Source organism: Dendrobates tinctorius, unplaced genomic scaffold (genome assembly GCF_039654945.1).
Source record: "Dendrobates tinctorius isolate UK_male_01 unplaced genomic scaffold, ASM3965494v1 ptg000309l, whole genome shotgun sequence".
Taxonomy (NCBI): domain Eukaryota; kingdom Metazoa; phylum Chordata; class Amphibia; order Anura; family Dendrobatidae; genus Dendrobates; species Dendrobates tinctorius.
In genome coordinates, this window is record NW_027361976.1 from 3600465 (window position 1) to 3614682 (window position 14218).

A 14218-nucleotide genomic window follows, 5' to 3' on the forward strand; every position below is an offset into this window, starting at 1 on the left:
GGAGGAAGGAGTGCTGCAGCTGCCTCAGTGATCTGAGCCAGCTGGCACAGGAGAGGAAAAGGAGAAAGATGTAGAACTGAAATCTAAGCTTCCATAAGAAAGGACAAGTACGGAACGAGGGAGTAGAGAGAACAGAGAGGACGTGGGTTAGAAGAGGAACCCTGCCTATAGGTTCTCAGCGCAAGGCTGGGGCCCGGTCCCCGAGGTTGTATGGACACTTATGGTTCTGCAGCAGACACCGGTGGAGTAGTTGGCTGTAAATGCACTACTCCCATCTAAGACTTGGGGCACAACAGCAATTGGATAGAGAGCCGGGAATCAGGAGAAGGGAGTCCCCGAAGCAGGCTACAGCTGTCTGCCATACAAGTAGAGTTCTTGGGAACATCGGTCAGGCGGAACTCCAGTGTAACTCAGTACTAGAAGATCTTCACACTTTAAGGCGCTATAGAGGAGTCGTTCAGAAAGGTACATGTTGGCGGAGTGTTGGAGGGGAGAATCCTAACTTTCCCGGAGGTTGAGTCTCTGACCTGGAGGACACGGCCCGGAGGCAGGCACCTGTGTGTGTGTACAACGGACTGGGAGTAAAGCTTTGGAACTACAAGCCCCGGTGTCCTCCATTTATTTGTGCTCTAACACATTCAGCGCCGCATCAGCTGGGTACCATTCTCCACACCGCCTGCACCTCTCCTCTTCCATTTCATCCACGCTGCCTGGGGCTACAGCTTCACCTGTGGGGAGCTACACCATCTAGGCTGCAACACACCACCAGCCCCAGAGGATCTGCATGCAGCGTCAGCCGAACATCCTACTTGCCGAACACCACAGGTGGCGTCACGAACTATTCACATCTTCCTATTACTTGGGCGCCCAGGGCCACGGTCCGGGTCACCGCTGCTGTGACACGTCCCACTGATACCGGCCCGGTACCGAGTACCCCACGGCCCTGGGAGGGCGACCCACGTCCACGCAGGTGCGAGAAGGAAGACATCATGTGATTTCAGTGGACGAGCAGCGCTAACTGCGCATGCCCAAGAAACAAGATTACAGCGCAGGCGCCGGGTAAATAACTGAATGCTGAGGAGGTGGCGCACAGAAAAAAAGGAGGAAATGATTGATGGCTGTGAGGCGTCTGTGTCCGGGGGGGGAAAGACCTGCCCCCCAGACAAACTAGAGGTATGAGGGACAAATTATAAAATGATTCTTTCAGTGGTGGAAGGGACCCCAACTAAAAGAGCGACCTTGACAGAATGCAGCATTAGTGCTGCACAAGGTAGCTCTTTTAGTTAAAAACGCCTGGGGGGGGGGGTGACAGGTTCCCTTTAAGCCTGTGGAAATGTTGTGGAGGGACAAGAAGCAAGCAGTTCATGGAAGAAAAGCTACCAACATAAAAAAAATCCTCTATGTCGTGCAAAATCTCTTATATAGAAGATCTTCATTGGGAGAATACGATATTGTAGGAACCTGCTACAGTTCTGGTGGGATTTACTCGATAAAGTGCTGGAACCACTTTCTCCCAAAGGGTTAAATGCCGTCTGTAATTTCAATCTCTTTCTATGAAGCTTCTTCTCATAACTTTATTCCTCTGTTTTCTGCCGTATTTCTGTTACTTAATTATTATTTATTATTAATTATTGTTGCACAAGGCAGTCACACCAGACACTAACAGCAAAGGTTCACAACATTTGCCTCTTGCTCACGTGATAGTGGATCATTTTTCCTCAATAAAAAAAATGTATTTTGACTCAAATTTATGAAAATCTATGGAAAATTCTGAAGAGTTTAAAAAAACTTTCAAGTATCATTGAATGTTGCCCATACACGAGTAGTTTGCCTGACTACTATGTTCCTTTTCTCCCCCCATACAAATGAATTCTTGGCTGAGCTTTCATGTGTTTTTGATGGGGAAAGCAGAGAAAACTGCCACCAGACAGCAGAATATGTCCCTAGTGAACACCTGTATTGGGTGTTCAAACTGTAACTGCCTGATTCTTCTGTCCCCCAAGAACATCTGATTGGGAAGAGTCAGGAGGCCCCCATTTACTTTAACTGACCAGTCAAATTCGGCAGGTCCGGTTGGCGTAAAAGCACCAATCCAGCAATTTTTTTTTATTCTGCTGGAGTGGTACCACGAATATGAGTCCCATGACCCTAGTATTATACTTCCCGTCTTCATCGTTCATCTGCACTACTCCTGTAGACTTCTGCAGGATGTGACCTGCCGGATCACTCCAGTATATACTGGGTGATTTGGAAGTCACGATTCAGTGCAAGTCAGAACTAGGCCCTCATAGACTTATTTATTGTGAGAGCTTGTGACCGTTACTCCTGACTTCTTGTGAGTCAGAAGTTTTGGGACCAAAGCAGAACCTGAAACAACTGAAGACAGTGGCTGATAAGTGTAATGCGTTAATGGCACCACTCCAATGCTGAAGTAAAATAAAACCCCACTGAAGTGGTGCTTTCATGTGCATGGGTGCCTTTCCCATGCTTGTCCTTTAATGGTACAATGTACGAAACTTCTCCTGCTGCAAGTTGCTTCCCAGCTAGATACAAAATTGTTCCAGTTTGGTCATTTTCCCTGTGTTTTATCCTTTCCAGTAATGCACATGAAAAATAGAGATTCCTATTAGGGCACATTATTATATCCCTAAGATATAGGAGAACACAAGTAGGAAGAGGATGTCTTGGTAAGTGTGTATAATAGGTTTTAGAACTTTAGTGTCTTTTTATATAGCTTTTTTAATAAGTTTTTTTATGGCTCTATAGTTGTAACCACATTATCAGGGTAGTGCTGTACTGACGATGGGACACATGACACTTCACATCTAGCTCATTAATATTCATCACACAGAACTGAAAATAGCTATAAAGTCAACAGAAGGTCATGACTTACTACCGTAATTACATGTGCTTATTATTTAGGCAGATGTAACAGATTCCTTGACTGTATTTTACTCGCTTTTTGGTACTAAACAGTCATTAGCGAATTGTCTTTAAAAGCTACATTACCTAAGTGAGCCACAAAGTATTGTATTCTGCTGAAAGCACACTGTAACAATATATGCACATTAGGCCGAAATATATTTACATGTCTGCACTGGATGACGTTCTGCGTAACTGGCGGCATACGACTCTGAAACAGGTTAAAGTGAATAACAAATTGTTAGGTGGGCTGCTCGTGCCCCAATATTTAGTATTCTGCCACTGGGCATTCAGTTTGACAGGAGTGATCATAATTTTTAAAAACTGTGGCACGGACTACCACAGATAATATTGCCCAGGCATTGCCTTGTCCAGGATGATGAGGCTCTGAGAAAAAAATATTGAGAATTCAAGAAGCATTTCCGTCATTTGTATATTTTTGTAATGACATTCATAACAGATTTCAACCCTTCGGACATGGGTCAGGGTCACCATAGCAAATGCTTTTATTTTTCAGATTTTTTTTTCACAAGTGGACAAAAGGTGGATGACTGACGTCACCTCATGTGAGATGGTAATTTCATAGGATGTACCATAAATGTCTGATAAGTGCAGGTCCATGAGGTGGAACCCATTTGACCACTAGTGGGTTCAGAGAAGAAGCTTGCACCAGCTCTCTACATTCATTGCTATGCGAGTACCGAATAACGGAAAGAGTATTCGTACCTCTTATAACAATGCATCACGGAAGAACCTAATGAAGGCGCCCTAAGTCTGTCATCTTTGTACTCTTGTTAATGCCAAATCCTCTAGTGATCCTAAAAACTATTTTGACATTTAAGAAATACATTATATGCAAAAACTATAAAAGGTTAAAGGGCTTTTCACAAGAGACAATGATGGCCTATTCTTAAGATTTGACTAAAATGTCCAGAAGGGGGTCCATCATCATCTATCTCCAGAAAGAGGGTACCTGAATTTGGCATGCATCTGACCACAAGTAAGTGGAGACACCAATTATTAGCACTAATACGTCTACACTGCCGACGTGATTGCAGGTCGCGTGCTACCGCATCATGCTGACTGCTCTGCCCAAGCATTAGACATCCCAAAAGAGCAGCGCACACATCACTGAATCTCCTGCTGCAGACTGCAGCTCACTTCTCGTACCCAACAGAACGCTGATCAATCCTGTGGATCCTTATTACTCCTTTACCACACCTGGAACAACCAGGGAGAGCGGTGCAGCCGTCGGTGAATCTCTCTTCCACAACAGACTGCAGTTCATGTTGGGTACTGAAGGGAAAACTGTTCCGATCAGCCGGAAGACAGTGCCAGCTCATGGGCCCACCGGAAAATCCTATGGTGGGCCAGTCCGACCCTGATAGGGTCATACGACCATTTTCACCTCCATCTGAGAAAAACAGTCCAATTATTCTGATCAAAGTAGCATCCGATTTTCTCAGAAATGGAGAGTTTCAAAAACGTTTCTTGACCCTTTCTCTATTCCATCTGTCCGTAAAAATTGGACCGCACTTGGATGTCATCCGAGTGTGATCCAATGTTTTCACAGACCCATAGACTTGCATTGCCGATTTTGATCTGACCTTCGAACTGGACATGTCTCCAATTTTTTTCCTCAAACCACTCGGTCCAAAGGAAAAAAAAAATAAAAAATCAGGCGTGCACAGCACCATGGAATATCATGTGTACTGCTATCCTTGATAGCACATAATGGGTGTGCACAAGCCCTAAAGGGATGAACGTGTTTAAACCTGATGTGATGCAACTTTACCAAAGTGTTAAAGGGTTTGTCAGGGCTGAAATGAAAAGTATGCAGTCTGTATGCTTCCCCTGTATTGCACGTGGGTCGCATCGGGACTGTAGGTATGCGATTTGCAGACTTGTGAACCAAGTTCATTTATTAGCCGGAGTCTCCTGTGATGGTTTTACGATCATGCTCCGTCATTAGATTGGAAATGCTGCTTTTTTTATCAGATCATGAAACATTGATTATGTATTTCATATTTTAAGGATATGTCTATTTTTACACCCAATTTTTATTGCTTCAATAGATCTAAAATAATCCGCCCTTTTAATATGGCATCTATGCACACCCATGTGTCTCCAAGGTTGCTGTAGCAGACTGATTTCGCAAACACTCTTTTTCCATCTTTTGGCTACTTGGCTGTAAGGACAAGACAACAAGTGAGTTGGACAAAACACCGAGCAACTTGCCAATTTTGCCTCAAAATGACTGCTGTGGTGAGCAGAGTTTTAGATACAGGCACAATGCGTAGTCCGCTACCATATAATTCTGCATAGGAAGGCTACTGTATATACAAAATGGCAAATGGCAGGACTTTTTGTTTGCTACTTTGCATTTTTTTATATTTTAGATACAATACACCAATAACAGTGCAAAAGTATAGATACCCTTTAATTTTTATGTGCATTTTCTCTAAAATTGAAAATATAATTTTCCACAAACTGTGCAGCTATTAATAATTAACCACTGGACTGTCCACAGCCATTTAGTTTTCTGCTAATGTTAAAGGGGAACCTGTTATTAGATTAATGCTGCCTGAACCACGGTCAGTATTAGGCCTGAGTCACACTTGCAAGGAATACGGACGAGTGCTCTGCGATAAAACATCGCATAGCACTCGGACCAGTGTTCATCCATGAAGTAGCTCTCATCTCCGTTTTTTTCTCGGCTGTTTTCAACATGCGAGTGAAATCACAGCTGCGATTGTCTCCGACACTTGTCCGAGTCTCGGCTCACTTGCACCCATATAAGTCTATGGGTGCGAGTGAGACAACGCACATCACTCGGATATCATCCGAGTGATGTGCGATATACGCTGACCCCGGCAATGGAGGACAGGTAGAAAAGGCATAAGGCACTGAGGGCCGCATGTGGAACCCAGGCTGCAGGTTGGGCACCCCTGCACTACGTAATGGTTCTTATACTTATTTCATGCTAACTTTTTGTTTCTAGACAATTTATCTAAATTCTATTTTTTACATTTATCCTTGTAGAAGTGTTGCTCCCAATCCCAGTAATCTGAGTAGGAACTTTTTGCTTTACCACTAAGTTGCTTGTTTTCTGCCTTTTGATGGCTAGAACTTAGACTACAGCTAGTCTGAGTTTCGTCTGCATCCCATGTGGACTCTTCATGTTCAGCAGACTCTGAAACATCTTCTGCAAAACAGTAATCCCACTGTCTCGAGGTTTTTTCATTAGTATCAGACCCCCCTGCCTTGTGTACCTTACGCTTTGGCTTGCCTTTATGGTGGTGGTGCCAGATGTTTCCTCTGTGCTGATGAGACTCACTTGAGCTGCTCTCACTTTCAGAGCTTGAGTAAAATTCTTTATTGATTTTTTTCCCTTCCAAAAGGCAGATGCGATTTTTTAACTTTGACCTTTTTCTTTTCCACATTGCCCGAATTTTAGACTCTGTATCCGAATCAGAGGTAGTTGATTTAGAGTCAAATTGTAAAGCCGGCTTCTTTTTGTGGGGATGAGTCAGTTTACACTGTGAATGTTGTTTTTTCAGTCGGTGGCAATATGAATTTAGTAGGTGATCCAAAAGGTCTTCATGGTGGCGGAACTGAGGATGCCCAGAAACACTATAGCGTTTTAATTTTTTCAGCTGTTTCATTCTTCGCTGCTTTCTTGAGGCTCTTCTGATATTGGTCTGCTTCCCTGAAGTCTCACTAAAATCTTCACTAAAGTATTCGGATGTGCTACTTATCTTCTCCAGCACTTCCTTTAGTTCACTGTTGGACACCGAACTAAGGCTATCTTCCTCATCATCCCATGTTTTTTTATGTGACCGCTTACAGGGCTTACCTAAACGAGACTTTGCTGTTATAGTCACTGGAACTTCATGTTCACTCTCAACAAGAAGCCTGTAAGGGTCTCCAGCCTCTTTTCCCCCAACTAGAGGAACTTGTGAATTTTTCTCTGACTCTTTAACGGGGGCTTCCCATTTACCGCCATTATCTTCTGTTTCTTCCTCCAACTCCGGCATAAAGTTCATTTCTGCAAAATGCCCATTAAGGTTCTGGAGTTTTACCTGGAATCTGTTTCCTTTACACTGGACCACTCTCCGGCACCATGGGTTACTCGGATTATCTTTGGTTTCCAAAAATAATCTGGCATACTCTGGATAATGGTAGTAATTTAAGAGGTAGTTAATAAATTCATCAGTTTCGTAAATTTTCTTTTTTTTAGAAGATCTGTTAATGGGATCATCTTTTGGTAGTTTAAAAATCCGTTGATTATGAGAAGTCATTTTTGTATCTGATTCTTCATATGATTCGTCCTCCATGTAAAGCTCCTCCTCAGGTGCTATCTGATTTTCAGTTATTGAATCCTTTTTTATTTCCTGTTGGCGCATCGTAACGTCCATTTCTTCTTTAGTCCAAATTTCAGTTTCGTGGTGATTGTTTTCCTCCTCGGAGAAAAGTAATGACATAACCTTACTGTTCTCAGAGTATGTGGACACAGAACAGTCACTGAGGCCAGCAAATTCACAATTCATTTGCTCTTCTTCAAGTTTATTGACCTGAACCAAATCCTTAAGAGACAAAATATAGATATATGGTTACTTTGATACATTAATTGCACATGAGGTAAACATTATATTTGTAATTTTATCGGACTATTTAAAGCAATAGTCACAACCCCAATGTTGAATATGACATTAGGCAGCAGTGACGATCACAAAGCAGTGGCCCACGAGTTGTGGCAGACCACCTTTAGACTATCTTTGGCCTCTACGTTAAAGCAACAGAAGTAAAAGACTTTCAAAATAACGGATGCAGGTACGTGCTGTAGATATGAGAACAGAAAGGAGCTTACTACATTGATACAACTGCAGAACCAAGCTTACTGCATAGATACAGGAACAAAACGGAGCTTACTACATAGATAGAGGAACAGAACGGAGCTTACTACATAGATACAGGAACAGAACGGCGCTTACTACATAGATACAGGAACAGGACGGCGCTTACTACATAGATACAGGAACAAAACGGAGCTTACTACATAGATAGAGGAACAGAACGGAGCTTACTACATAGATACAGGAACAGAACGGCGCTTACTACATAGATACAGGAACAGGACGGCGCTTACTACATAGATACAGGAACAGAACGGCGCTTACTACATTGTTACAATAGCAGAACCAAGCTTACTGCATAGATACAGAAACAAAACTGTGCCTACTATTTAAGTACAGTACCAAAAAGGAGCTTACTACATACATACAAGCTCAAGTATGTGGCTTGGAAACTGCAAATTATCATAGTTTTGCCTAATTTGTGATGACAAAAACACTATAGTAAAGTTATATAGTGAGGTCCTTTTGCACAACACTTACAAAAAATAAATAAACCTTAGGAAACTTCATTTATACCTTCAAAAATATATACTCATTTTCTGATTTGGTTTTAGGATTCACTTATTTTCACACTCTGTGCGCTCGTCACATCGCCGCTCCTTAAGCGGTTTGCTTACAATCACGTGCCAACCTTTCTTTTCTACTTTTCTCAACTGAAGTAATGAGAGAAGCATAAAACAAAGCAGGTGGCAAGCGATTGTCTCTATGCACATTGCATATGGAGCGGTAATGTGACGAGCGCAGAGTGCGCGAAAACATCCAAATTCTAATAGTACATTACGCAATGTTAGGAGTCAGTTAAATCCCACAAGTGTACTGGACACCTCTTTAAAAGGAACTTGTCACCTCGAGAAATTCTATTTATATGCAGATATAGGGTTAATCTGCAGGTAAAGAGTGTTTAAAGCTTGGTTAGCCTGCGTATTAGAAAAGTATTGGCTACAGGGAGAAAATTACATTTTATTCCCCCTGCCGACACTCCGCTTCTTGTTATAGGGTCAGTGCAAGAAACCATTACAGTCACCGCACACTACAAAGTGAGCATGATGTATTAATATTCCGGCACTTTGTGACATCTTCCAAGGAACTGAATCTCAAGTCGGACTTCATAAAACTATCAAAATGTCAGCAATACATGGCAACCCATCAAAATTCTGCAATTGCGTCACAAGTGGCCGATGGGAGCTGGTGACTGCAGGCACCAGCCATCGTGCTATCGTAATGCTGCTGTCAGTGATTGACAAGGGCATTTAAGTACTTAAAACAGTATCAATCAAAGCTAGCTCTGATCACTGCTGTTACAGGCAGATGCCTGCTTAGTATCACAGCCAACATCTGCCTGGTATAGAGCAGGCTCAGCTCAGGAACACGCTCCATACAAGCACATCCCTATGGTGACATAAATATGTTAAGGTGCACAAAGGGGTTAATATAACTTGTCTGATCCTAAACATGGAAAGACAAATGGAAATCCCCAACACAGATGTGAACCAGTACTTATAGATTAAATAAATGTGCCCCAAACACACGACTGTTGATACACACCACAATTATTACATACAAGCATCTTACAAAAATACAGTACGCAGCCATGCGCACAAGCAATATGCAGCCATGCGCACACACAACAGAACACAGCCACGTGCACACGTAATAGTACGCAACCATGCGCACACGTAAGAGTACACCGCCCTGCGCATACGCAACAGTACGCAGACCTGCACACATACAATGCGCAGACATGCGCACACACACACAATACACAGACATATATATGCACATGTAAGGAGGAAGACCGGGCTGCGGGTACCTGTACTGAGCCGATTCCGGAGCTGCCGAGGCTGGTCCCCTGTTGCCCGGGGGAAGGAATAGGGGACTGGACAGGTCCCATGACCCGGAAGTAGGGGGCCCGGGTGAATCGGAAACCAAGGGAAAAGCGCTCGGAGTGAGACAGTTTCCCACCATCAGGTAGAGTACAGCAGATTGAGCAGTGCGCTCCGGACCCCGAGCACTGGCGTTGCAACGGGCTGCAATTGACGGCTCCAAGCACCACTAGCAGGACAGTGAGAGTAGAGTGCGCCATGCGCCCAGTGACTGAGTACTGTGCATGTGCGGAGAAGCGAGGGCCGGGTAAAGGACAGTAGATTGCGGCCCTCTACCATCTGATACACATCAGCCCACGCTAAACCCCGGGATTGCTGCGGCACTTTTTGCTTTGGCTGCACAGGCTCATGGACTAGGAGCTCAACGGGTAAAACTGGAGACTGCCCGTTGCCGCCAGAAGACGGATCATCGTTTGAGGGACCCCATCTGTTGACATCTCTCCTGCTATTGCTAGTGTTACAACCCCCACTGGATCATCTACGGTGGAGAAATATAAAGGACATGACAAGTTTGTTAATTGGATTATTATTCTCCACTTGCTTTTCACCTTTAACTATCTATCTCCCTGCAAGGAGCTTATCAACCCTGTTAAACTGTTACATTTGTTAACCCTTAAGGCCCCGTCACACACAGTGATATCGCCAGCGAGATCGCCGATTTTGTGACGCCACAGCAATCTCGCCAGCGACATCGCTGTGTGACATAGATCCACGACCGGCCCCCCTGCCGGGTATCGCTGATCGCGCTCAATCGTCCTGGGCCGTTTTTTGATCGTTGGTCTCCCGCTGGCCAGCGCACATCGCTGCGTGTGGCAGCGAGAGACCAGCGATGCTGGACGCTGGTTTCCAATGTTAACAGCTGGTATCTAAGAGCCGCGCGGCTCTTAGTTACTTGCTGTTTACCTTGGAAACCAGCGTGCACGCTGGTTACCAGGGTAAACAGCGGGTATCCAAGAGCCGCGTGGCTCTTAAATACCCGCTGTTTACACAGGAAACCAGCTTGCTCGCTGGTCCTGATCGCTGGAGGGGCTGTCTATGTGACAGCTCACCAGCGATCAGCCTAACGATGTCCCAGCGATCCCATCCACGTCGGATCGTTGGTGGGATCGCTGGGACATCGTTATGTGTAACGGGGCCTTTACTCTGCCTCCTTTGCATCTCGCAACCTGTTTACACACACAATACACAGACCTGCGCGCACACAGTACGCAGACCTGCGCGCACACAGTACGCAGACCACACAGTACGCAGACCACACAGTACGCAGACCACACAGTACGCAGACCTGCGCGCACACAGTACGCAGACATGCGCGCACACAGTACGCAGACATGCGCGCACACAGTACGCAGACATGCACACATACAATGTCACGATATATATAGCGACCCAACGGGTGGGGTTGGTTAGTGAATGGCATGACACACACAACTGGAAGGAAATGGGGAGAGGAAGGCCCTACTGATAGGAATTGAGGGCTGGTCACTACCTGCTCAGTCCTGAGCCTGACCCTGCACTCCCCTAATGCCTTAAGCGCGTCCTTCCCCCCCACCGCCATCAAGAACCTACTGTCACCTAACACTGCCCTGGCTAGTGCACTGGCCGGCAAGGGCACTAACCTCACCACTGCAGATGGAACACCACAAGCGGTAGTGACAATTACAAGACAGACAAGGTAAAAACATAACTTAGATCCTGACTCTGCTGCTAAGCTCCAAACCGCAGATGACAGAGAAACAGGACTCCAAACTCCAGAAGTAGCTAACAACAGAGAGCTGCATCTGCAAGGCTGATCTCCATAGAGAAACTATCACCAGAAGTCAGCTGATACATCAGGTGATGATTTAAATGATGGTGGGAGTTGTCACCACCCACATCAGCTTATCTAGCAACTCTGCAGGCTGCCAGCAGGGGAAACTGACATTAACCCCTGCTGGCCTGAAAGGAAAAAAGCTACATTTAAAACATAGTGGAACCAGAGCTACCACGAATCCAAAAATGGATTGTGACACACACAATATGCAGACACACAATACGCAGCCACGCACACATACAATCCGAAGACATGCGCGCACACACACGCACACACAATACACAGACATGCACACAGAGTACACAGACGTGCACACGTACAAAACACAGACATGCACACATACAGTACGTAGCAGGAGCGGACACAGACATGCACACATACAGTACGTAGCAGGAGCGGCCACTGACAGCTTGGGGCCCCTCCCTGCCCGGCATGCCACTTATGATGAGGACAATCTAGCCTTGGGTTCTGAGCAACAGGCCGGAATCCTTTCACTATCACCGCCGTGCAAGCAGGGGCCTACATAGAGTTCACAGGGCACTATAGCAAAAGTTCTATTTGGGCCCACCACACCTCTGAAAATATACGTATTTATATTTTTTTACCAAGATGGTGATGTATATCTCCATTAGGATTCGGTCCTGCTGAGCCAAACCATGTATATATATTAAATTATATGCCTGGTATCTATACCATGTGGTATTTGATAAAGGGTTATTTTCAAAATAAATCAAGTTATTCCCAATCCTGATAAGGGATAACTTACTGACTTTTGAGGGACTGACCACTGGGAGCCCCAGCAATCCTGAGAACAGGACTCTGCAGCTCAGCCATGAATGGATTGGTGGGGAGTATGCTTGACGTCTGCTCTATTTATTGTCTAAGGATCTGATGGAAATAGCCGAGTGCAGCACTCAGCAGCTCTATAGACTATGAAGAGAGCTGAGGCAAAGTCTGCACAACTCTCCTCCATTCAGGACAAGACTGCAGATCCCTGTTCTCACAATCGAATAACCCTTTTAAAGAGTCTGGTTTATTTTCTTATTCTTTACAATTACAGTATCATACACACAAATATACACGCACACATAGATGCATGCACACATCCACATGCTTACATAAATACATACACTCACTGGCCACTTTATTAGGTACACCTGTCCAACTGTGTGTTAAGACTTAATTTCTAATCAGCCAAATCACATGGCGGCAACTCAGTGCATTTAGGCATGTAGACATGGTCAAGACAATCTCCTGCAGTTCAAACCGAGCATCAGTATGGGGAAGAAAGGTGATTTGAGTGCCTTTGAACGTGGCATGATTGTTGGTGCCAGAAGGGCTGGTCTGAGAATTTCTGAAACTGCTGATCTACTGGGATTTTCACGCACAACCATCTCTAGGGTTTACAGAGAATGGTCCGAAAAAGAAAAAAAATCCAGTGAGCGGCAGTTCTGTGGCCGGAAATGCCTTGTTGATGCCAGAGGTCAGAGGAGAATGGGCAGACTGGTTCGAGCTGATAGAAAGGCAACAGTGACTCAAATTGCCACCCGTTACAACCAAGGTAGGCAGAAGAGCATCTCTGAACGCACAGTGCGTCGAACTTTGAGGCAGATGGGCTACAGCAGCAGAAGACCACACTGGGTACCACTCCTCTCAGCTAAGAACAGGAAACTGAGGCTACAATTTGCACAAGCTCATCGAAATTGGACAGTAGAAGATTGGAAAAACGTTGCCTGGTCTGAGGAGTCTCGATTTCTGCTGCGACATTCGGATGGTAGGGTCAGAATTTGGCGTAAACAACATGAAAGCATGGATCCATCCTGCCTTGTATCAACGGTTCAGGCTGGTGGTGGTGGTGTCATGGTGTGGGGAATTTTTTCTTGGCACTCTTTGGGCCCCTTGGTACCAATTGAGCATCGTTGCAACGCCACAGCCTACCTGAGTATTGTTGCTGACCATGTCCATCCCTTTATGACCACAATGTACCCAACATCTGATGGCTACTTTCAGCAGGATAATGCGCCATGTCATAAAGCTCGAATCATCTCAGATTGGTTTCTTGAACATGACAATGAGTTCACTGTACTCAAATGGCCTCCTCAGTCACCAGATCTCAATCCAATAGAGCATCTTTGGGATGTGGTGGAACGGGAGATTCGCATCAGGGATGTGCAGCCGACAAATCTGCGCCAACTGTGTGATGCCATCATGTCAATATGGTCCAAAATCTCTGAGGAATGCTTCCAGCACCTTGTTGAATCTCTGCCACGAAGAATTGAGGCAGTTCTGAAGGCAAAAGGGGGTCCAACCCGTTACTAGCATGGTGTACCTAATAAAGTGGCCAGTGAGTGTATGTATATATATATATATATATATATATATATATATATATATATACACACACATACACATATATACATACACACACACGCACACACACACACACACACACACACACACACTTCACACTAATTAGAATATCAAAAAGTTAATTTCAGTTCTTCAATACAAAAAGTGAAACTCATTATATAGTCATTACACACAGAGTGATCTATTTCAAGTGTTTATTTCGGTTAATGTTGATGATTATGGTTTACAGCCAATGAGAACCAAAAAGTCATTATCTCAGTAAATTAGAATACTTTATAACACCAGCTTAAAAATTTATCTTAAAATCCAAAATG

General features: G+C 44.5%; 1 protein-coding gene across 3 annotated transcripts in view; it reads right to left on the bottom strand.

The window, feature by feature from the left end:
- Nucleotides 1-3404: 3404 nt before the first annotated feature.
- LOC141073651 (A-kinase anchor protein 17B-like) overlaps nt 3405-14218 on the bottom strand; it is a 111224-nt gene continuing 100410 nt past the window's right edge. For all 3 annotated transcript variants that reach the window (XM_073560971.1, XM_073560972.1, XM_073560970.1), the window contains exon 5: nt 3405-7508. In XM_073560971.1, coding sequence (XP_073417072.1) covers nt 5940-7508 — 1569 coding nt within the window. In that variant the 3' untranslated portion in view covers nt 3405-5939. The remainder of the gene's footprint in view (nt 7509-14218) is intronic.